We start from the raw sequence: 25,137 nt of genomic DNA, 5'->3' as shown, positions 1-25,137 counted from the left end.
AAAAATTAAGAATTTTTTTTTATTGTTCCGTCTGCAGCAGGAATTTGGGTATTTTTTTGACAGATACTAATCTAGGAGGTAACATTATCATAGACTAAATAGCTCTGTGCAGTAGATTTGCCAACATAGAGAAGATAATGGCTTTCAGAAGTATCTGACTTACCATTGTTTCATTAAGCTTACATAAGAGCTCTACATTTTATTTGTAGAGCAAGAGTGTGGCTTTGGCACTGCAGAAAAATAGAATAACAATTTTCTTCATAAAATAAATATTACTAGTTACTGACAATAACTGGAATTCTGTATTTGTAAAGAAAAAAGGATATATGTGTCTCTGGTAAGGGTTTGATGGATTTAAATTGGTGGTTTCAGAGGCCAGTATCCTGGGCTTCCAAAAGTAGCCTAGAAAGACGTAAGTTTTTGCTGATCTTTTCAATATGTTTGATAAGTCAGGAGGTATAGGAATAAAGTGCAACTTGACAAAAGTTAAGCTGTTGGATATGGCAACTTAATAGAAGAAAAAAACAAATGTTGATGTAAAGAAATAGGTCAAGAGGAACTGGGCGGAGAGGCTGCAAGTAAGATTAATTGTGATCTGTGGATAGCTTTGGAATAAAACGAATACTTTGCTTCACTGTTTATTGAAGATGATCTTGAAAGTAAAGGCTAATGAAAATTGCTTGGAAATGAAAATTACCATCTCTAATGGGGAGGTGAAGTTTTAATCTCAAATCCAGAAGACTTTGTAGGCTAGTCCTTACCCCAGAATTCATTTAAAGTATCGTCCTTACTGAAGAGCAGACTTTGTCCTTTTTAAGAAGGAAAAAAATATATGCTGCTGTCACTCTACTTAAGTGACCTAACTGTCAGGTGCAAATGAAATAGCAGCAATGTAAAAGTACATGGAAAATAATATAAAATGCAATTTGGAGTGTGAGTCTGGTTTTGGATGGTCTACTAATTTTTATTGATAGTTGTTTAAAAACATTTGGGTTTTTTTTGTCTGGTGTCTGAATAGGATATGGAAGCTATTAAAGTACTGTTGATTACTGTTTCATTACTGTTTCCATAGGGTTTAAGTATTGAAGTAGATAAGGAATAGGCTATAGAGAAAAAAACAGCTTCCTCCTTAGGCAAAGTAAAATGATCTACCGAGGGATGTAGAAGGAAGAGTGTTTTCTAGTTTTTCATGAGGTTACATAGCTGGCTGAAAATGTTCTTATAACATAGTAAAGTTATTCTTCTGTCTTAGTTTGAGATCATGCTAAGTTTATGTTCTTAAGGGGCTTGTCTTGCTATGTTGTTACTCTCTACTTAGAGATGACTATTAAAAGAAAGTAAGTTATTGGGAGATATTCAGATAATATATTCAGTATTACAGAATTGAGGTAATTTTTCTGCATTTTTCTGCAGCAGTGATCCATCCACCTTTAGGACTCTTTGTATAGTTTTGATCATTGCACTTTTCAGAAAGAAAGAAAAATTAACAGCAAGACTAGATCAGCAATAAAAAGAAATTTAGAAAGTCATATTTATGAGGAAAGGTTAAAGAGATAGAGTTTTATACCAGAAGAGGGAAGCTGTTGGGGAACTGGATGCATCATTTTTCCAGTCCATTCCGGGCTGTTTTAGGTAAAGTGATAATCATTTATCATTACTTACTACCTTTCATAAGTTTGGAGAGAAAGAAATATTGAATTTAATTTGCAGCCAGGATGTTTAAATTTGTATTTGGGAACATGTGTAGAGGGAGACGCATAACTAGAGCACGTTACCTACACCATTTACGTAACCTTTCTTTGACCATCTATTCTGTTCTGAAACCCCATCTGTTGAAAACAGTGTGAGCAGACTCAATTGTATTTGAGAGCATGGAAATGAAGTAATGAGACTCTTGAGGGGTTTTGTTTCAATATAGGAAATCATATACCTACCTAGCACTAACTTGCATATTCATGTAGCACTGTTTACACTATTCATGCGAACTGCAGACAAAGCTGAGAGGAATTACTAAAAGCTCATTCTCATACTGATAACAAAACTCTTTAAAGCAAGTACTGAAAAAGTTTGTTTCTAAAATTATTTTTGTTTTGTCACTGAATGTTTGTAGTCCCAGATTAGAAATGCTTTCAGGTTGTTAAGAGGAGACAAGTAGCTTAATTTACTTAGCTCAAGCCTCTGATTATTTTTTTTTTCTTTATCTGTTGACAAAAATTGACTGGAAAAAGTGTTCTATGTATGCTTGTTAGGGATTAAGGGAAATTTAGAAGGGAATATTACCATGGGCTTCTTTCTTGGTTGCATTATTTCGTGGCCTGCATATGTTGTTAAGTCACTATTGGGTTACTTTGGAGCCCTTTAACCCTTTCCTTTCCTGCTGGACAACCTATTATGTGGATCTGGAAAAAAAACCAGCAACTTATTAGAGGACGTTTTTTGTTACATCTGATCTTGTTCTGTCCTTTCTGCAAATATTCGTGCAAGAATATATGTATAGCATTTCTGGAATCATTCTATTGATGAAACATTGCCAAGTAATTTCTCTCCCAGTGGGATTTCTCTCATATTCTTTGTTTTGATTTCATTTTACATGATTTGTAACACACGTTGTTTTCATGAGAGTTCATTGTTTATGTGAATAATGTTGTTGTTGCATTAAAATCTTGGCCCTTGAGAAATCAATGGGAGATTTATCATTGTCTTCAGTGGGACCAGGATTATAATTCTTTTTGGTTTACAGATTGCTCATCTTCTTCCACTGGAATCTCCTCTTCATTCCGTATCATTATTTGACTCATTTGTCTCTGAGGATAGGGTTCCAAGTTCTACCTCAATGAGGAGTGAATACTTTTGACCTTTTGATATGTGCTTGCTCTGTACAGGGGAGATAAAGGTGGAGAAAGACAGTGCCTGATCCCTTCCAGCTGGACCAGATGTATAGATAGAAAATCATGTTTCTCATTATTTTTGTTTTTCATGTTATCCTGCGGCACTTCTTGGCATTTGGGTATGTTTGATATTGCACCTGGCTTGATTTTACTAAAGTAAGAGTAGTAAAAACTATTTTTGTGCACAGAACTTGGGAAGTTCAGATAGCGTGGATCTCCTGTATTTGCTACACTTTACTTTTTAACCTTAAATTAGGATTATTAAAAATACCGTGAAACAAAAGTATCCATAAGCATTGTTTTTACACAATTTATTGGTAGACGCTGGAAACATAGTAGTTACCATGTTTTCCAATTGTTAGGCTCTAGGCTGTGCTCATCTTGTACTGAACTCTTTTTCTGGTTAAAATGCAGTTTGTGTTTTTATTTTTCTCAGCCTGGGTCATCAAAGCACTGTGTTTCATAGATAGGATATTGGTAACTGAGTGAGCTTTTTAATCATGAAGGTTTTATTTGAAAGCTGGCTGTGGAACAGTGATATAAAATAACTTAACTTTAAATGTGTAAAGGAGGTCTCTCTGCTTTATAACATTAAAAGGCAAAATGCTATACACATGCTACATTGTTATTTGGTTAGTTTAAAAAATATAGTTTTGACAATTAAATCTTAGTCTTTTTATAATCTTGCACATTTCATAATTGCCAGCTAGCCTGCCACCTGCTCTCTTCTGCCTTGAATCTTCCCACATCTGTGCTGCTTTGAAATCTGAGCATGCTTTTTCTTTAGTAGCAAATAACATGGTGCTTGTTCTAATCAGACGTCATATGACGGATTACCTGAATACAGTTTCCAGGCTTTTAAAAAATGTTAATTCCTTAAGCAAGCAGCTTGTATCTTAGCAGGATTAAGGTGCTGTGTAAACCAGATGTTTTAATAAATTGGTCTGCAAGGGGAGGGGTTATTCTGTTTTAGTGTGCTACCTGAGGTCATCTAGTTTTGAAATAACTTAATTTTCTTTTTCTAAGCAGTGAAACAAATATGGTATCTGAAAAGTGTGTCTGTATTCTAAATTTTTTTTTATTCCTGGGACAGGTACAAGTAAGCAACTAGCAGTCCGAGATTTCTTCATGGTGTCCTGCTAGTGTGCCTCGACCCTGACCCAGAGGGATTGCTGTAGGTCGAGAAAGCAAATCACTCCGTGTGCCCATTGAATGTAAGGCTCTATATTGAGACAGACTGCCAGCAACCATACCTGTTAGTGTCAGTTATGAAGCTATTCACTAGGAGCTAGTCTTAGCTCATAATACATTTTAACCTGGGCTACAAACTCTCATCAAATGGTGATGGCTTTGAGTCACTATTGATCTGGGCCATATTGAATTCAGTAACCCTGAGGTGAAAATCTCAGTATTCTATTACCAAACTCTTAAGCAATGTAGTGTCACTGAAAAGAGACTTCATTTAAAAAAAAACACACAAAAATCTGTATTACAGTGATACCGAAAGCGTTAAGCCAGAAGACTTCAGGCTTTCCTTTGGTTTATTATGCTTTGTGTCACTGCAAATGTTGTGCAGTCAGCCCGAGTAGAATATTGGGGTTTGCATTTTAAAATAAATCTACAGTTTATGTCCTATAGGTAACTCCTACAGTTATCATATTTACATTAGAGTTATTAGTGTTAATGAAAAAACTACTTTTATCCTATACACATACTTTTTAAAATAGGTGTTTAAGTCTACCTATATAATATACTTGGGCTCCTGCCTGAGGTCAGTGAACAGGTACAGAACAATGTATACATGTTTCTTCTGTGCAGCAGAATGATATTGATAAAATATTAATGATAACATTTGGGAAAGTGTGGAGAAGGCAACCGTTTGTTACATACTGTGTTTATGAAGTAGGGAATAGGACCTGATTTACCAAAACAATAGACAGGCACCTTGGTTATTCTAAAATGTTTGCGTAATTTTTTTGTCCTGTACATATGTATTAGTGATTCTGTTCCCCTCTCTCTTCCTCTTTGGTAGCCACCAAGTCAGTTAGCCTAACGAGTAAAAGAAAACTAGAACAACTTAATTTTTCAAGCATCATACTTAACAGCCAATGTTTTTGTTGGTTTTATGGCTAATCTTATGCTTCTTTATATGACTTGAACCAGAACACTCTATTTGTAGCAAATTAGTGTATTTAGCATATTTCTAGCCAATTGGAGGTTTTTTTATTTTGTTTAGAAACAATAGATTTCTGTACTCTTTAAATCATCTTTCCTTAAATGCAGAGGTTAACCTTCTTTTCAGGCTTCTGTCTTAAATATTTAAGTCTCTATGGATTTTACTTTGGACTTGAGTAGCTTTAAGGAGAGAATAAATGTGACTTTTAAAAAAATATTTTTAATTATTGAGTTTTCCTTGGAGAGAATGACCCACATATTTAAATCTAGAATAAGATGTCTCTGCTTTTGAGCTGTGAATATCAAATTATTAGGGTCAGAAATCTAATTTCATCTGCAGTATTAAATATGCGATGCTTTTAATCCTCAGCTTTTCTTAAGAAAGAATAAAATTATAGGATGATGATGTTATATTCTTAAATTAGCATCTCAAATTGGGGTTTTCGGTGTTATGGCAGATATACATTCAAAGAACAAATTATATTGGTAAAGACAAAGTGGAGACAATAAATTCTCCTAGTGGTGGATTCATAGAAAATTGTTGTTATGACTGGGACAAATGCCAGAAGTAGTAAGCATTGAACCAAGAATTATGGAGTTTTGCCTGAAATAGGTCAGGAATATATAAAGACTGTGAATAAACACTAACTGAACAACTGCTATGTAAGAATGTGGAATTTATGTATTTCCTTTTCTGCCTTTCTCTCTTCAATCTATTAGTTAGTTAGGTTGGATAGGTTAACAAAGCATAGGAAACTCTATTTCTTTATTTATACTTGTATTTATAGGAAGTAATGGTGTGTTTATAGAATATGTAATTCAATAATATTCTGCTCTCAAATGCACCATGCTTAGGCTGGCTAGAACTAGTTTGGGTGGAGAGGTGTTGTAATCTAGACAAGCAGGAAAGTCATGCTCTGAGCCTTTAAGGAGAATATTAAAAAGCATCTAAATGATATAGAGAAATGATTTGATATGACAGCCAGGGAAAAAGTTTTTTGGAAACGGCATCTTTCACAGCACAACCAAAATTCACTCTAGATTGCAAGGGAAACAAACAGCCAAAATATGTGTTTCTCTAAGGACATTTCCTAAAGATAGTAACAATATGTTATATAAACACTTATACACTAGTTTAAAAAAATCAGCCGTGCATATGTATTGAATTAAGGCCATACAGTTGACATTTGCCTGATATTTCCTGATCTTGATTGAGTTTTTAAACTTCCTGTCTAATTAAATATAGTAGCATAGGTTCTTGTCTTGTGCAGACAAGAAGAATAATACACTGATTTCAACACCATGCGAATAGATGCTGTGGTGTCAAATTCTAGCTTTCAGTAGTTTTTCAACTGAACTTGTATTCCAGAAGAAGTGATTGATGTGACTTGCTGCCATAATTCAGTCTGACTAGTTTTACATGTGTGTTTTCCATATATAATCCTCAGTTTTTTGAGTCTGTCGGTTGAAAACTACCCAAGAGCTCAAGATAATTGTGCGAAGTGTTAATCTGTGTGGACAAACACACAGGGTTTTTAAAATACATCTCTGTTTCTGCGCTGGGCAACTCTATAACCTCTGTTTAGACACCGGCCTGGGTCCAAACTAGGGCTATATAGCTTATGTTATATTAACTTTTATAACTCAGGTTGGGCTTCTTAATTTACCTCAGGTCTCGAGTTTCATTTCTGAGATTGACATGATGGTTGTCTATCGCAGAAAGACATGGGAGTTGACATAAGAGAAACCTGTGAGGAGAAACAGGAGTTCAGTCTTTGCCAGTCAACTGTTGAAAATCTGACTCTCTTCATTGGGAGTCTCTTCTGTCCTGAAGCTGATATCCATTTTACATCAATTTGGAAGAAGGTGTGCGCTGCATTTGTAAATATTAGTCTTCATTGCACTGGTTTTGTCACAGCCTGGGAGAGATGTAGCAAAACATCTGATGGGACTGCTGAGATTTAGCTCAGCTGGGGCCAGGGGGTGGTGGAAATCGTTTTTCTTGTCAGTTTTCCCTCCCTGTCACCTCCCAAAACAAAGTCTCAACTGCAAAAGGAGGAGTAGAGAAATAGAAGGAAGAAACTGTAGTCGCATGTGTCAGGGGTAGAAGCTGGAGTAAGGTGTGAAAGCTGGTTAATTGCTGTGGCCTTGCCCCACTTACTCGCTGCCCATCCGACAGAAGGGAGAGAAAGCAGTCCAGTGTTGACAGCGTATCCTCAGAATTTTGCCAATAAATGAGAAGCAAGGATGATAAATATCCCTGAAATGGGATTTTCACAGGATCCACAACTTAGGGATCAGGAAGAATTTGCAGGCTGTGGTGCCAGCTTCTGTAGTGCAATTCCCTGCTGCTCTTTTTGGCTTTTTAACGTGAATTTGAAAAGTGCGGACTGTTGCAGAGTAGTTACTTTTCTTGGTATGAGTTTAGCTATCTTTAAATTGGAGAATGAAGTTAAGGTCAAATAAATCTAATTTTAATTTATAAATGTAAATAAGTGTTGATGTTTCTATATTGTATTTTGCAGACAAACCAGTTAAAATCTGGTTAGGTTCAGCATCTTACCTTGTTTCACAATGCACAGTGCTGCTGCTTTTTGTTTCTTCCTGAGGCCGTCACTACAGTGGGGTTTGGTCAAATTTATTTATAGAAATTGTCCAGAAACTATAATCTAGGGTAAACTCCAGCAACTAAAAAGAAACTGAGCAATGTGAGAGATGTTTGGTTTTTGTTTTCCCAGTAAAGATAAATATGTAACCCTGCCTTGCCAAGGAATGATTTAGTACTACTGACATAAGCATTTTGCCACTTAGGAATTTTCAGAGAATCTCAATCTAGTCATTAGCTATTTTCTGTGTAGTTTTTGACAGGCAGGATGCAGTCTTGAAATGATCACCCTTTTAGTCTTCAAACCCCTTAGTTCAGCACACTTGAGCATGCAATTGCGTGCCATTTAAATGAATAGGAGTTGTGTCCATATTTGAAATTAAGTACACTTTGAATTGGGATGCAAATTATTTCGCCTGAAACATTCTTTACAAAATGCTACTGGATAATATATTACTTACCCAGACCTGCAACAGAGGAGAGCACTCTTAATGATGGCACAATATGAGAAATGGTACATTGCAGTTGAGATTTGTTTGTCATCTTGGTGATGGCACTTCCCATAATTTCCAAAAGGCAGAATTTCTTAAATACAGTGACTATCCTTGAGATGCAAATTGTGAAGGAGTGGAAGTTCTCACATCATTTGCATTTGAGTACTGTGGAAAATCTGTGTTTTGCTGCAGCCTTCAGACTTTCACAAAGTAAACATTCATTTACAGCATGCATTTATTTGCAAAAGTAGCAGGTTTCATGTGTTGTACAGCAGCAGATTTTTTACCTAGACCTCTTTAGGGAACGTTGGCATTCTGACCATCCAAAGCTCTCCTAGTGGTGTTCTCTTTATAATCATGAGAAACTGGGTGCCTGGATTTTTTGTTTTGTTAAAACACGCACAAATGAACACAGAAAATATAATACTTCAATGTTTATTATTTACTAGGTGATACTTGTAATTCACATTGGAAATATGGATCAGAACAGCTCTAAAAAGAATAATGTCAGCAAAGAATCTAGGTAGTAAGTTAGTAACTTCTGGTGTGTGTGTGTTTGGTTTTTGTTTTTTTTAACTATGCTGGTCTCAACTGGATATCTTCCAGTATCAGCAATATTTTGCTGCCTTGGGCTTTTTCTTTATAGTCCTTGTTTGGAAGACTTGCCCAGTAACAAGAAAGTGAGCACTGGAGGAATGAGACTGACGTTAACTGTACATTTTCAAATGGCCACAAATTATGGGAAGGGAAAGCTATGTGTAAGAGAAAAGTGAAAGCTAACTTTGATTTTTAATTAGCACAGACTTTGTGGTTATATTTGGGAATTTGACAGGCAGATTCAATGTTTATATGTTAAGCAGTTTAAGTAGTGTTGCCCTTATTTTCAATTACACATATACTATTTCATGATGATTAACTTCTCAGATTCTGCCTTCCCCCCCCCCGATGTTATTACATGACTACTTGGACTGTTGGAAAACAGAACTGAAAATTTACTTTAGTATAGGCCATGTTCATAACATTTTCCAGGTAGCCCATTTAGGGTCCTAAATGCATATTGTTTCTGATTCTTGCAGGCATCTTCTGGTGGGATGGTAGATTTTCTTTTTTTTCCTTTTCTTTCTTCCCCCCGGCTTCTTGGTCAAAATTCACAGCTGCCTTGAGCCATGTCAAAATATCTATTAGGTTGTAGGCTAGATACCATTCTCAATTTTTGTTCTCTACCAAAGAGCACTTGTATATCAAAACCAAATTGCTAAGTTTTGGTTAGCAGAATTTTATCATCTTTGGACATCTTGTCCATTTGAAGAAGGGTGCTGAATTTTTCCTTTGGGTTTTACCGTACTGATAGACCCAAGTTGATGAGCCATACATAGTATAGAATAAATGTTTGAACATCATTGGTGGAGATAATTGCTCTGTAATTGTGCAGTATGTTGGGTTGCAACTTACCTCCTGTATTTGAGTTAAAAATGAAGAGATCAGAATATCCAGGCTGGTTTTGTTTTAGGGAATAACTGATTACTGGCAAAGCAAGATAGCATTGCCAGTGAAATAATTGAGTTGCATTTGATGTGGAAGGAGGAATGTTATTTAGACATTAACTGTGGTGTTGAAATAATTCTGATGGAGACAGTTAAAACGATTCTGATGGAGACAGTTGAAACTATGTTATGAAGGCAAAGGACAGCAAAAGAAAAACTGGTTTTGGATAAGCTATTTAAGGTGAATGAAGACAGGAGAAACAGGTTGCCAGGAACAGACCAAGGAAAAAAAAAACCACAAAACTAAACAAAAAACCAAATCCAAAAGGTTTTGAGATAGACATCTGATCTTGCTCTAAAGCGTGCCAGGACGTAAGACAAAAGCTGGATGAAGGACCGAAGAGGACAGCACCGCAGAGCAGTCAGTCAACAGGATTATCAGTGTCGTAATATCTTGTTCATTATGACACAATCTGTGAGACTGAGGATGGTTTAGTGTATTGAATGTTTTTTAATACCATATGTTAATGTTTGAAAAATACCCGTAACATAGCTGATTATACTGAAGTGGATTAAAGAAGAGTATACAGCCCAATATGTAACAGACCAATGCTGTTAAATATTTGACACTTCTTTGTCTGCTTAGTATTTCATGAGACAAATAACCTTGCAAGTAAAAATACTCCTTACTAATAAATACTAATCATATGCTTTAATCTATCTGCATGCCTTTGGGCTCATCTTCTCTATCGAATTTAACAGCATGGCCGAAGATTTTTAATGTATCAAGTAATAATGAAAAAAATTGCCACCTGCAGTCTGTTGAGGACTTACTACCCTATGCACTTACTTATTGAAGCTCATGAAAGTTACAAAATTCTTTTCCTGAAGAACATATTGATCTATATGCTCTTGAAGACTTACTTGGCATTTCATGTTCTCTATCAAATGGAAATACTTTTTAAGCTACATTAAAATATCCAACTAGAGTGGTGTTTTGAGAGAGAATTAAACGAGAAACATCTATTCCTTTTCTTTGGGAATTTGTCTCCATATTAATGTATCACAGGGCAAACCTAATTACCTATTCGACCTATAGTTTATTTGATCTGCATGCCTGAGTGTCCTACAATCAAATTTACTGAAGAGCTTCTCGCTTTTTTCTGCATTAAAACAATTGCCTTGAAGCAGCTAACAATTAAAAAATAAATGAGTTAACACTTTCTGCTAAGTGCTACCGTTTAAGTTGTAATATGCAATTAAAAACTACATTTTAATTTCTGTTCAATTACATTTACTTAAATAGTAATTTTAGCGTTATATTTATGAACCATTTAATTGTGACGTTTTTCCTCTGGCTTGCATGATGGAAAAGTAGACTTGATTTTGAGCATGCATCAAGAAATAACCTTTTTTCCCCTCATGGTTTTCTGTAATGACAAACAGAAAAACACAAAATTAGCTGATCTTTGTGTAAATATGACAGAACAATTTCATTTCAAAAGCCATAAAAATATGTCATCGTTTGAATTATTTTTCATGTTTTTGAAAACTATCTACTTCATAGGAGGAATATTCAGGTTGCTTTAGGGTAATGTAGGTAGGGGTTTGGAACATTCCTGCATGTATTTGGTCATGTTAACAGCTATGGGTTAAAGAAAGCTTTGTATTAAGTTGAGAATCAAAGCCTGGTAGAACCTGCAGTGTGAAAACATCGATTGTAGAGCAGCGGCCTTCTTCAGGTATGTATTGCTAGAGACAGATGCTTTACTACATTTTGGCTTTATCTCCTTTTTTTAAAAAAAGAAAATGTCATTTGAGTTGATGCATTGCAAATAACTAGCTAACATATTTTTATGTTAATACTAGAGGGATCTTGCTATGGAACAAGCTCCATATTGGAATGGATGAGGATTTTCTCATCCCCTCTGAACCCAACTCCCTCCAAGTTCTTTTAGCATGTGGAAAATCCCTTCATTTGAAGCATTCTCTAACTTCCAGCCTAATCTTATGGTAAATTAACACCTGAGTGCTCATGTCCCACTTCTGTAATGTGTTAGTCTGTTATGTTTGTGTAACTGGGCGTAGGGATGTGAACAGCATCAGAAAACCATTCTAGATTAAACAAAACAAAACCTGGCCTAAAAAGCTTGTTTGTTCATTTTATTTTCTAAAGCTGGATCTCTGTGTCTCTGAATGGACCTTATTTCATCCATTTGGTATCTCTTGCTTTTTTGATCTCTGAATAACACTGGAAGTTTATAGTCACCCTTCTGCCAGTAAACCTGGCTCTTTTTATGTCACTTCCAGCGGATGAGCTTCCAGCTTATGTATAAATTGAAGGGCTCGTGAACTTTATTTAATGCCATCCCATTTGTATTCCCAGATTCATAGAGTTCTAGGATCCTTGCCGAGAACCAGAATTTTAGAATATTTTTTTTCTGGTATCGAACCCTGATGTTATACAACAAGAGCTGTTTGTTTTCATGAAAGTTTATATCTTAGGGCTGGAATGAACCTTGAGAAATCTAGTTGTGTTTCCTCTTGTTAAACAAGTTCAGGTCTTATAATGACCTGTGCCTTAATTACATGCTGAATATATCTCATTTTGGTGAGGAGACAGCAGCTTCACTGCCAAGAAGGGTTCTTAGTATCTTTTAATTAGACTATTGCTGGAGAAGTTATCACAGAACAGTCTTTCAATTCCTGTCCCGTCCTCATAACTTAGTGTCTTCATTGATACAGCAGCGTCAGCATGACTGGTGGATCCACTTAAGAAAGGATGAAGCATATAATGTAAGAACAAATACACTTTTTGTTCTGGGGTTTTCGAAGTTTGATGTGAGTGGGCTAGCAGGAGAAGGATGGCAATAAATTATGTGATGAGTATGTACTGAGAGATGTACTAGGAGAACTGTAGCTCCTGAAATGTCATCCCTCATGCCTGAGGAAGGATGGCCTCTGAAAAGAAAACTCAAATTTACTAGAAGTGCAACAACAGATAGTAGAAGTTGTGCCTTCATGTATATATTGTGACTGCATGGAGGATTTGTGGGATTTTGGATGCATTTCTACACTGACTTGGATAGATACTTTTTTTCCCCCTCAAGCCATGTAGAATTTTAAGAAATGTAACTTTGAAAAACCTTTTATTTTTGTTAATGATTTCCTAACCAATAAATTACTTATACCTTCACTCAAATTTTTTAATTGTTTTAATAGGGCTTTGTGATTCAGGATACAAGAAGACACAAATGTGAGTGTCCCTCTAAACATCAGGAAATACTTTTTTACTGTGAAAGCGACAGAGCGCTGCCACAGGTTGCCCAGGAAGGTTGTGGAGTCTCCCTTCTTGGAGATAGGTATTCAAAAGCTCTCTGGTCATGGTCCTCAGCAACTGGCTCTAGGTGGCCCTGCTTGAGCAAAGTGTTGGACCAGATGACCCCCAGAGGTCCTTTCCAACCTCAACCATTCTGTGATTCTGTACTGTTAAGTGGTACGCATTTACTCATTGACTTCAACTCCATTCTCAAAGAATGCAAGGGTAATTTCCATTTTAATTGACTAAAAGAATTGTGAGAGAAACATCTTATTCATCAAATATAACTTATATCTTTGCTGGTCAAGGAAAACTGAAATAGGAATGATTCTTCAAAACACCTCCTATTAAAGAAAGCCGGGGTAGGAAGTTCATTAGTTAATTTAGGCTTCTGATACTATTTGAGGACTGTATAGGGAGTCATTATTCTCTAGCTTTAAATTAAGACATTTACGCTTTAATAACTTTGCTCTTGGTTTTGTTTCCTTTTCATATATGCTCATTTTATCTGTGTTTTATGGAATTGTCTGTTTTATCTGTGATCTCTTTGAACCTTTGTGATCACGAAAGGGCTTTGGTATTTCAGTGAAGGCAACCAATACATGCTGCTGTTATATGACAATAACATCTTTAGAATGTAGACATCCATGGAAGATGTTCCTTTTTTATAAGCTAGTCAAAAAAAGAAAAAATATTAATACATTTTTCAGAAGTGCTTAAATCACTGAGGGAGTAATTTTGATGAGAAGTCAGTAACTTTTACCTAAAATTATCATTGGTTATTGTAGGAATTCCAACCAATTAGTTTTGTTATACTCAATAGATAACAATTTTTTTTAAATTTATTTATTGCAGAGGTAGATTTGCAGACAACTGTATTGCTAGCAGAGCTTTACTTTAAATCTGGTATTTGTGCTGTTTTAACCAACAACAGCAATCATAGATGCCGGTAATCTTCTACTCCTGTAGTTTTGAGGGGAGATCACCAAAGGATTCTTCCCCAAAACTTCTCTTAGATACAAACCAGGATGTTGTAATTTATTTCGTAATTCTTTGGTGCCTTTACTGTGGCTGGCTGCCAGGTGCCCACCCAGTCACTCTCGCATTCCCTCTTTTTCCAGATGATGTAGCTTTAACTAGATGATCATTCATATCAATGACTAGTCATTAACAAGTTATTATTTTAGAGCAATTTCAGCTCTATTGACAAGAAAATATTTCTATTAAAGTAATTTAGAGATGTTTTTTGAAGTGTTCTTGTTCTTGCAAAACCTGGAAATTACTGTTCAGCATTGCTTCCCCCTATAGATTCTTTATGAAGAACTGGACCACTTTCAAAGAAAGTATTAGAAACTGTTCTTGGCTCTGAATTCTCGAAGTAGGAATAAATAATGAGTAGGAAAGGGGAGGAAAGATCAGCTCTGAGCAACTTTTTGTAATTTGGGGATTTCCATGAAAAAAGGTGGAAAATAGACATAAAGAAAATTGTAGAAATTACTCAAGAGTTGGAAATTATATCTATGGGTACTTGGAGAGTGACCTTTTAACTTAGCAGATGCCTTGATGGGAGAAAATACTTGTTATAAAAGGGCCTCTCAGGCTGGGAGGAAGACACAGAAGGGCCAGTGTCTAGAAGCGAAAGCCAGAAACGTTGGAATGAATGTAGTATAATAGCAATCATCTTGTGAGTATATAGCTCATCCAGCGCTTCATTTTTAAGTCACCATTTGCCACCTTTTCTGCTAGGTGACTGATTGCTACTGTTTTTCGAGTATCTTCAACTTTCTGAATATAGTCATAACTTTAAAAAATGGTCTTACTGCTTCACGTAGCTGGTTCTTAACTTGATTTATATTTACTTCTCATCCTCCTCCCCCGCTTTTTGTCTGTCTGTTAGAACACAAATTTTTCATTCTTAAGATATGGCTTATTATAAGTCTAGGAATAGCCTAGCAGCACCATGTAACGCTGCCAAAATTGGTGGTGGGAGAGTCTATTATTCACTCAGGCTTCCTGCTGAGGTTAAGTAAGCAATATATATATAGATATATATATAGGTACATATAGATGCGCAGCTTAGGAATGAGAAAGCTGAATAATGATTCCTTTTGGACCTGCATTAGCTGTGAAACGTACTTGTAAATAAAGCTTTTAGTTGTGTAGATGTTTCTGAATAAATTTAAAAAAAAAAAAGTCAAAATCATGAATAATCAATATGGTAGCCAGTAGAAGAATCTCAAATATACCCATTTTACTGGAATTAAGTTATTCTTGTTTCAGACAAAAAAGTGAAGATATCTGCTTAATTGGGGGGAAAAAAGCTTCAGAAAGGGAAAGGCTTATGCAAAAGAGCATAAGATTTGCAAGTCAAATGCAAATCCAAAAAAAGGTAAGCCCCAGAACAAAAAAAATTGTTACTTTTTTCATAGAAAATAGGTGAAAGACCACTGCCAAGGGTTTTGTTGAAGTACTGGAGGATGAAAATATAGAGCAGTTTCAAGAAGATGCTCTGGCTAAAAGTGCTTTTCACCCACTTTACTGCAAAGGAGTTCAGGGACTTTTGGACATCATGTACTGAAGGCAAGTGGGAAGGGAGTGTTTTAGATTGAAGCATTCACCTGAAGTTCATAAATAAAAAATTGCTTGGTACAATGGTCCTCACCATTAGTTGACCTAAAAAGAAATCTAATATTAAATCCATTTAATACTGCTGTTAATATTTTAGCAATTACTTAAATGAACTTTGAAATGAGAGATGGAAATAGGGTACCAATTTTTGAGCTTTATTGGGGATTCTGGGAAATACAGACTGGTTAGCATGAATTCCATACCGGGTAATTTTTTTGAAATTATTAAATGAATGATACTATTAGATGCGCTGAATTTAAAATAATAATAAAAAGTCAGTGTGAATTTAAAGAAAAGTCATGCCTTATTATTAGAGCTTTACAGTGTACTTGGATTTTTATAAAGCTTTTGACAGGTTCTGTCAGCAAGACTTCTTACAGAGACAAAGTAATGATAAGATGAAAGGGAAGATCTTCAGCGTAATGCTTAGTTAAAGAACAGGAAACATAAATTTTTGTTATTGCAAAATGTCACTAGAGGAGTTTCACGAATAACTGCAAGGATCTGTTCAGTACTGGAAATGGTGTATGGTGTGGTGAATTGCAAGGGGGGGGCTGCAGAATTATTCAGGGCAGCACTAATTTAAAATGTCTGTGAAATCCCCATTCTGAAACGGGCAAGGTCTAGAAAAATCTCTCCTGAGGGGTCCTATCTTTTCCTATGGACTCTCCTACTGCAGAAAAGATGTCTTCAACCGTATGTTTAGAGACTAAAGAAACCACACTGCTTACTGATAGTGTTTGGTTGGTTTTTTTTTTTTTTCACTTTCTCCCTCCTGTACTATGTGCAGAGCTGTAGAGCAGGGCTGAAAATATATCGGACAGAGAAATGAAAAGGCAGCAGGGTATGGTGAGTGAGAAACTGAATGTGTGTAAGAAGCTTAAAATGTTGATTCAAGAGCAAAAATGGGATGAGGAGAATGGACAACTTCATCATAGGTTTTGTAATAGAAATGGATTCAGCTTCATGCTTGGAAATGCCTGATCCAGGTTGGGGGCAGCTGTGAGGAAAAGAATCTCTGTCCTGGAACATTTGCTGCTGCAGGTGGTAGAAAACCTGATACTGAGAAAGGGGAAACTTCCTGCTTCTCTTCTTAGGTTCTCACTCTTCTCTAAGAGCTGTTGTCTACTTGCGTTATGTATATTGTTTAATATTTTAATGCTTTTAATGCTGAAGGCATTCCTGTGTGAGGAATAGTATAAACAAAAACAACTATGGTTAGGTTATTATCTTGACACACTTGTGATGTAAATGAAGGTAATTAGTTGTATCTTCATATTTACATGTCATTTCTTTGAAAAATTTTAAAATTAATCTCTAATGTTCCTTTAGACCTATGTAATATATTGTTTAAGATTAAATCATTTAAGTTACGGGAACCAGAGGATGTGCAACAAAGAATTCAAAGAAAATTTAAGGATTAAATAATTCAATTAACTGTTTATTTTCTTGGGTGCCATTCTATTTATTTATTAAGTTGTCAGTGGAATTCAGGGACCTTTGCAGGCCTGTAAATCTGACATCTCTTTAGGGAAAACTATCAAAAACTGAAATAAAGAATAGAATTAATAAGCACCAGGTAAATACAACCTGCATGGAGTCCTGAACATTGCTTCTATAAAGGGAAGTCCTGCCTTAAACCCTCTGGACGTCTTTGAAGGATTAACAAATATGCAGGGAGAAGGTGGTCTGATTGATAAAGTCTGCTTGATTTTCCAGAAGGGTTTAACAAGGCTTGTACGCTTTTGAGGAAAGAAAGCAGTCATGCGATAAGAGGAAGGATCTTTTCCCAGGTAAATAATTAGTTAAAGGTTGGGAAACGGAGGGTAGAAATAAATAGCTCTTTCAGTAGAGCAAGGGTAGCAGTGGAGTTTGGCTGGGTTTCTGCTAGGAACTGTGCTGCTCAGTGTATTCATGTAGTACATGATAATATGGTAAAAAGGTGAGCTGTAAGGTGAGAGAGTTTTATCAATGATAGTAGTATTTGGAATAATGAAGATGAAAACAGACACTGAAGAACTGCAGAGTGATCTTACAAGTTTGTTTGCTTGGGCAATAAAAAAGGCAGAAAAACTTCCCAGTATGTAAATATGAAGTGCTGCAAATGGTGATATACTGCATGACTGTCCTAACTTCACCCACAAGATGCTGAGCTCTGAGCTGGCCATGATACATGAGGAGTGAGATCTTAGGAGGTATCAATGCTAGCTTCATTGAAAACATCAGCTCAGTATCATTCAAAAAACAACGCAAATGTTAGAAATTGTGAAGAAAGAAATAGAGAGCAAAACAGAAGAATCCTTATGCCACTGTATAAACTTATGATTGATCCTGCTGCATGCGGTTTGGTACCTTGTTTCAAAGATGTTGGTTACAATGGAATTGCAGGTGGTTTGGAAAAGGGCATCATGGACAGTATTATGCATAAAATAGCTTTTACATAAGAAACCTGGCGACTAGACTAGGACTTTTTAGCCAGGAAGAGACAATTTATGAGGGAATACTGTAGAAGGATATTTTGAACAAAGTTGTAAGTGACATGGAAGTCAGTAGATGTAGACTATTTGATGGTTCGTCACTCAAAACGAAGAGCTAGGTGTCAGCAAAGCCAGCAGGAGCCAGGTTCAAAACAGACAAAATAAGACGATTCCTTGTATAACAGGTAGCAGATGTGTGCAACTCCTCAGGAAGATGATGTTGCAAATCCAGAAAGTTTACATAGTTTCGGGGAGTCTGGACAAAACGTTGAAAGAGAGACTCATTGAGGATTACTAAATAGATAAAATATACTGGCATACAGAAATTCCTTGAGCTGAAAATAATTGGATTTAGGGACAATATTAGGGGAAATATAGGTAACCTATATGCTTGCCTTCCTCTTAGTATCTGCATGCGGCCCCTGTTTTTTCAAAGCAGAGTGGGACTGGAAAGGATGAATGATAAATATAGTCCTTCTTGTTATCACAAAGCATGCGGTAAAGTTTTCTGCAGCTGCACTCCCTGAGCACAAATGATGACCTTGCTGGCCTACCTTGACCATTGGTCTGAAACAGTATTGCTGCCCTAATGGTTTTGTTGGCTCAATTAATAAAAAATTGTACTGGTGGAAACAGGATTTGAAGGAGCAAAGGGTTGCATGAACACGTTGTGGCTTTGAATCTGAGTTCAGATCCTTAATACCCCTTAGCAGATCTTTAGAGCTTCACAAGAGATCTTTAGAACTGTAGCAGATCCTTAGTGTTCACCCACAGCTGGATGACAATGCCAGATGTGTATTTAGACTTGATAAAACAAGACTGACTTCAGACTTCCTGTAGGTAAACCAAGAAATTATAAGAATATGGAAGAATAATGCCCAACAGTATGGGCAAGACATTAAATCAGGAATACTTTTACATTCTGGTCTTACAGTTACTGGATAGAGACACCACCTTCTCATAAAGTAAATGTATCCTGAATTGCAAAACTCTCTGGGATTTTGCTAGGACCCTTATTCTGCAAATGTTTGCACAGGTATTTTTAAATAGATGCTGCCTCATGGTTTATTTGCAAGATCATGGACTAGACATGCTCAAATCAGTGAATCAACAAAATTAGCATAGCACAGAGTCCTAGCCAGATTAAAAACATTATCCAAACTTCCATACAACAGTGATTTTAATTGAATCTACAGTATATTGATGACAGGAAGAAATGGTCTAAAGCTAAAATTTAATCTAGAAAAATCCAATTATCTTATATTGTCAAATCAATATAAATAACTTTTAAAGTTTCTGTATAAACTCTCAAAATACTAGCCACTTCCCAATTTTATCAATAAAGGGGTATATAGTTTTATACTTATTAATGTTAACAGGTCTAAACAAGTAAGACTGTTTTTTTTGAAAATACATGCTTTATTGTCTAAAAATTTGCTTTTAATGTAATTGAAAATAGAGCAGCTCATATTTAAAAACATCCTAATAGTGTAAAACTGTCATGCTGAAAAGGGTGGTATGGAGTAGCTAAGTGCAGATACACACGTAAGAGTGACGATAAGCAATAAACCACATTAATATTTCTTTTCTATAGAAGGTGCGTAGTGGTTTGGGTGAACTAAGTCTTCAATATTACCAGCTATGTATGATAAACCAGGTTAAAGGATTATTATTTGTGGGAATGCTATGAATTTTTTGTATCAACACTTACAGTTTATTTTCATTTTAAAGACTGTAGACTGTAACTCTGTACTTTTAATTTTGTATTCAGTCTGGGGAGTTAATCTCAGAACGGGGCTTTTTTGATGCAAAATCTGAATGCTTGCGTAGTAACAACAGCTGTCCCCTCACCATGTGGTGTCTTCCATTGCTTTACTGTAGAGATGAATTTTTGGCGCAGTGTTTCAGTAATATTGGACACACATGGTTTTAGGTGACAAAGCAGTATGTTTATGCATTCATTTGACTCTCACAGTTACAGTTGGCTACAGATTAGAACAGGGAGAATACATTCACACCATGACCACCCTCATAGCTGCTTGTAGTAGTTGGATCACAGTAGGCGCTGTTGCATCTAAAGACACAATTAACTGTTGCTGAGGAATTGCAAATTCACAAAAGCTCTTTACAGCTGCAGCAGTTGAGAGTGGATTTTCTAAAAGCTTTTTCAAAGATTTTCCGAATTTGTAAATGTTTTAGATCTTCGCCTTCTAAAATTACTGTCAGCTTGAAATAAGATTAACAAGTTGATATTTTAATATAGCTAATTAATTCTTGTGCTGTGAATTAACTATATAATTAGCTACAGATCTACAGAATGATTATAGTTTTGTCTATTACTTAGGAAGATAACCTTAGGACTTCTGTAATATTTACAAATGGTTAGTAAAGTTTCGAGCACATAGGAAAAGCAAAGTCTGAAAACAAAACTTAATCAGAAAGCTTCTGATGAGTGTACATCACTGAAAAGATCATCTTGATTTCCGTGTGTAATTGCTTAGATATGCTTTGGGGTATGGTAAGACAGAATAGCTGTGAATTCACTTTAAAAAAAAAAAAAACAAAAACAAACCCAAAAAACCCCCACGAAACAACACCAACACCCCCCAAACAGCAAAAAAAACCCCACAAAGTTTTAATACAAATTAAATAGAAAATCACAGTACACTGTATATTAAGGCTAATTTTGAAATATGAAATTTGACTAGTTTTTGAACAAAAGGGTTTTAACCAAAAATCTTAGAATTCATTATTTAAATTACAGTGATGAAAATTTTTATAAGTAGAAATCAAGTACCCCAAATCTTCCCTTCAAAAATCTCCGAGAGATATTTCAGTATAAAATCTATCTGTGGAGTATAATACAATAAATAGATATGTGGAGTGGATTAACTTGTTTAATGCAGTAAAAGTAATAAGGTTATTGTGCAATGTGGAGTTTTTTCTAAGTATTTATCATTTCTTCTGTAGGCCAGAGTGTAATTGTATGATAATGCATGTAATATATCTGTGAGATTTCTCATATACACACACGTTATTTAAGCATCTTGCGTTTGAGTCATCATAGATAATTCATTTTTTACTTGTATGAAAAAACTATGCGAATATGAATGTCTGGGGCTTTCAGCATTGAATAAAGGACTACATGGATCCAAACCAGGACGATTGATGAAATCCTTGCTACTATTGGCTATTATTTACTGTCTTTTAAGTGGCAGGTTGTATTTATGCCAATTTATCTGCTTCAGGGAACACTCTTGATAGCAGAACAAAGTGAATAAAAGTAGTTTGCTTTGCAAATGAATGCAAATGGTGGAGCCTTTCGGGAAGCCCTTTAACAGGAGCACTGCACTTTGATTATGAGTGAAGCTGCCATTTGGACATGGTGAAAAGAGCACGCTTGAACCATTGATTGGGGGAGACAGTAAAAAGTCAGGCAGGGCCCCGTGAAGCTGGCGGTGCGGCAGGCGGATGTCAGTGTGGTTAGAGCACAGTGGGAGAATGACAGCCAGGATTAGTGTCAGGGAGAAGCTTTGCTGTAGTTGTGGAGATGGTCCCTGGGGTCACTCACCTCTGACTGTTGTTCTCTGCTGATGGCTCTGTAATGCAAACTGCTTGATACGCGCCCGTTCATTATCGGAAATGGTGATTAGAAGAGGTATGTCATAAAGAATTCCTTAAAAATAAGTAAAACGGCAAACTGCTGATGGTAACAAAGATTTGGCTCTGCAGTTGTTGCCAAAGATGCTGCAAATGTCGAAGGCGGTTACTGCGTCTTGCCTTCCAAGGCAAGCAAAATTTTGTGCCTTAAACTGCTCTAATTGTGTGCTCCTTGCTTTGTTCGCTTTTATTTGGCTGTTATGAAGACAGTTATTTTTAACAGATTGTCTTACGTAGCTAGAGCAAACATTTTTTATAGCTTTTGGTTATTGGGTGGTAGAAACATCCGGTTTGGTTTTGTGGCATAACAGTGTTTTGTGGGCGGAAGGGGTGTTCTTTAATAGTCTTAATGGAATATTAGAATCAACAGATTTCATTCCTGAATCATCCCAGAATGCTAAAACATAGGATGATTACAGTAACAAAAGCCGAAATTACTGTTCTATTTAGAGCCTTTTTTTAAGTTGTAAAAAATCTGAAAATGAGGATATTTTCTTTGTCTTTGCTGAAAAAATCTTACATGTGCAATTAAATAAATGTCTGAAACTTCCCATTTTAAACTGTGATTTAATCTTTAAGTTTTGCTGGTTTTTATCTTTACTGCATTTTATAGTGTTATGTATATTGTATAAATGTTGATAGAAATTAAATGTGTTAGTGTATATAATATACAAAATGTGGTCTTCTGAGCATTAAGGATTTTTAAACCTTACTATTGCTCTATTGTTTTTATCTGCTTTCAGCAACAGCACAGGGAGATGGTACCCAGATACTTGAAGCTATTAAGTTTTTGGTTTACATGATTTGATTAATTCATTTGAAGATTATTTTTTTTTCAAGTATTATTACCTCACAAAAATATGTCCAATATCCCAGAGTGTAATGAATGTTTTACAAATGTTTTACAGGCACCCGAATGGACAGAGGAGGACCTCGGCCAGCTGACAAGAAGTATGGTTAAGTTCCCAGGGGGGACCCCAGGTCGATGGGAAAAGATTGCTCACGAATTGGGTCGATCAGTGGCAGATGTGAGTTCACTCAGATTTGCATTGTATAGAGAGTGACAAACCAGAACAAGACAGGCAGTGTAGAAGGCAGACGTATATGGGGGCCGACATTGTCTTTTGAGAGAGGCTACAATCCTTTTAGGACCTGGAAGTGAACCATTAACTAACTATGCAAGAAGCAGATGTCAGCCACTCTCTCCCTCCGCAATTAACAGCTGTAACTGATCAGCTGGGAGGGGGATTCTGGTGCTTGCAGGCTTGAGCTACTGTAACCCAATAACAGAAAAACAATGCACTTCGAGTTTTGTAGCAACCTCCTTTCACTGCTAAGCGAATGCTTGTGTGACTTGGTTAAAGATTACGTTTCTGTTTCAAGCCAGTCCTTAAAAAATGTAGATGAGCTAATGGTGTTTAGACAGGTGGTTTCCATTAATTAAGCTGAAATATCTTTGCAAACTTTAAAACGAGTTATACATATGATACTGTTTCAGTCCCCTTTTCTGGATTATAGCGTGGTTAATAATGATACTGTGTAAAATGATTAACATCCTTGTTAATTCATATTTTATAGTATTGTACCAGATATCAAAGAAAGCTTGTACTTACGGTTTTTAAGTGTTATGGTCTTAAAACCCTTAGGGGCTAGGCTGTAAAAGACTTTTCCTTTTCAAGCAGTAGATCACCAGAACATGATGTAGTGTCTGCTGAGGACCATTTGAAAGCCTTTTCAGCTGACCCTATTTTATAGGCTCTGGAGGGGTTAATGAGAATAATGTTTAAATCTGTTGATGTACATTTTGAGATTAGATGGTCTTTATTTATTATATTTCAGGAATTATATCAAATAATGAGAAACAAACCCTCTGGCTAAAGTGAAATGTGACCCCTTATAGCCTTCTGGGTAATTTGCGTACTTAAGTGGTTTTTTTCCCTGTTGATATAATCACAAAAAGATATTTTTAGAAGTTATTTTTAAAGATTTAATGCATCGATACAGTTCTGTTACTCACATATACTAGAAAGTAAGCCATTTGCATTCTTACCATTTTAGAACAACACATTATTTGCAAATAAGTGGATGTAAACAAGAAGTTACTAACCTGCTAAGCAAATGAAACTGTCCTTGTTTATTCTGTTCAGTGTTGTTTGTCATAATCCTGATGTATTCATACTACTGAAGTGGAGGGACTTTATTAAAAAGAGGCTACATTTTACTGAGCAGATATTAATAGCAAAAATATTTCACATGGCTTGGTAGTATGCAGTGTCCATGGGAAAGATCTTTTGGAGAAAATGATTAATTTGCTTGTTACTGATCATACAAACATGCGGAATGCTTCCACATATACCCATCACAAAACTAACGCTATCTTAACGCTGCCTTTTGCACCCATTTTCTGCTTTATTCCTTGAAGCAGGTGTAAAAATATTGTTTATTAAGAATCCTTTGCATAGTATATTTGGCCACCATACTTGCCTACATCCGGTACTGGAAGGAAAAAATGAAGCTTGTTTGCTTCTTCCCTTAGCAAGAATTCCTGAGCAACATGCTCTTGGATGTTGGAATTGGACAGAGAGTGGATTGGACAGAGAAATGAAAAAAAGGCATATATTCTAAGAGCTGTCACTTTCTTGTATGAAAAGAGGAATTTTCAGGGATGTTTATGTGTAGAGAAAGTTCTGAGTGTAATCCTTTTTACTTCAATGACTTCCAAGAATGTGATTTAATGTATATGTTTTCCACACGAGTTTTTGCTTCTCCAAAAATTTCCCACTGCTGATAATGCTAGGTCATCTTTCCTGACACAGGCGGCTTATTAGAGTTTCTGCTACTTTTATCATTGCATGCACAGAGTTACACTGGTTAGGTTTTAAAAGGAAACACTTAAGCTAAAGCTTCCTGGAAACTTCGCTGAATCTCAAAACTGTTATTGCATCAGTATCAGGAATGTTGAAACTGAGAACTACTTCAGATATATCTATTCAGCTATTGAACAAGATGTATAGCATATCCTTTATATTTGTTGAAGGTGACATAGAATAGCATCTAAATTTACAGCAAGGATTCTTATTTTACTTGGGGATCAGCATAGTTGAATAAGAAATGTTACGCTAAAGCTGCAGGAAAAACTTGTCATTTTGTTCAACTTTGTGCACAGAAAAAGAGGTGTTTGCATTGCAGGCAGGGTTCGCCACCCAAACAACTGGTCCCTGTTTCCACTGGGAGGAGTGCAGGAGGATAAGTTTTGGTGTATGAGGTGCCGTTTTGAAATAGCTTGTGTAACAGTTTGGGAATCCCTTGCTTTAACTTTAGTCAAGCCAGAGATAGTTTGAAGTGTCTGTTATCTGGCAAATGCACTAGATATTAAAAAACAAAAACATTGAAGGGTAAATTTGAAT

At 35.9% G+C, this 25,137-nt stretch overlaps 1 protein-coding gene across 2 annotated transcripts in view; it reads left to right on the top strand.

Moving 5' to 3' along the window:
• Positions 1–25,137, top strand: part of DNAJC1 (DnaJ heat shock protein family (Hsp40) member C1) — a 109,015-nt gene that overhangs the window by 70,861 nt on the left and 13,017 nt on the right. For both annotated transcript variants that reach the window (XM_054190452.1, XM_054190454.1), the window contains exon 9: positions 22,639–22,758. In XM_054190452.1, coding sequence (XP_054046427.1) covers positions 22,639–22,758 — 120 coding nt within the window. The remainder of the gene's footprint in view (positions 1–22,638; positions 22,759–25,137) is intronic.

Source organism: Rissa tridactyla, chromosome 2 (genome assembly GCF_028500815.1).
Source record: "Rissa tridactyla isolate bRisTri1 chromosome 2, bRisTri1.patW.cur.20221130, whole genome shotgun sequence".
In the NCBI taxonomy this organism is placed as follows: domain Eukaryota; kingdom Metazoa; phylum Chordata; class Aves; order Charadriiformes; family Laridae; genus Rissa; species Rissa tridactyla.
This window is presented reverse-complemented; position numbering and strand designations above follow the sequence as displayed.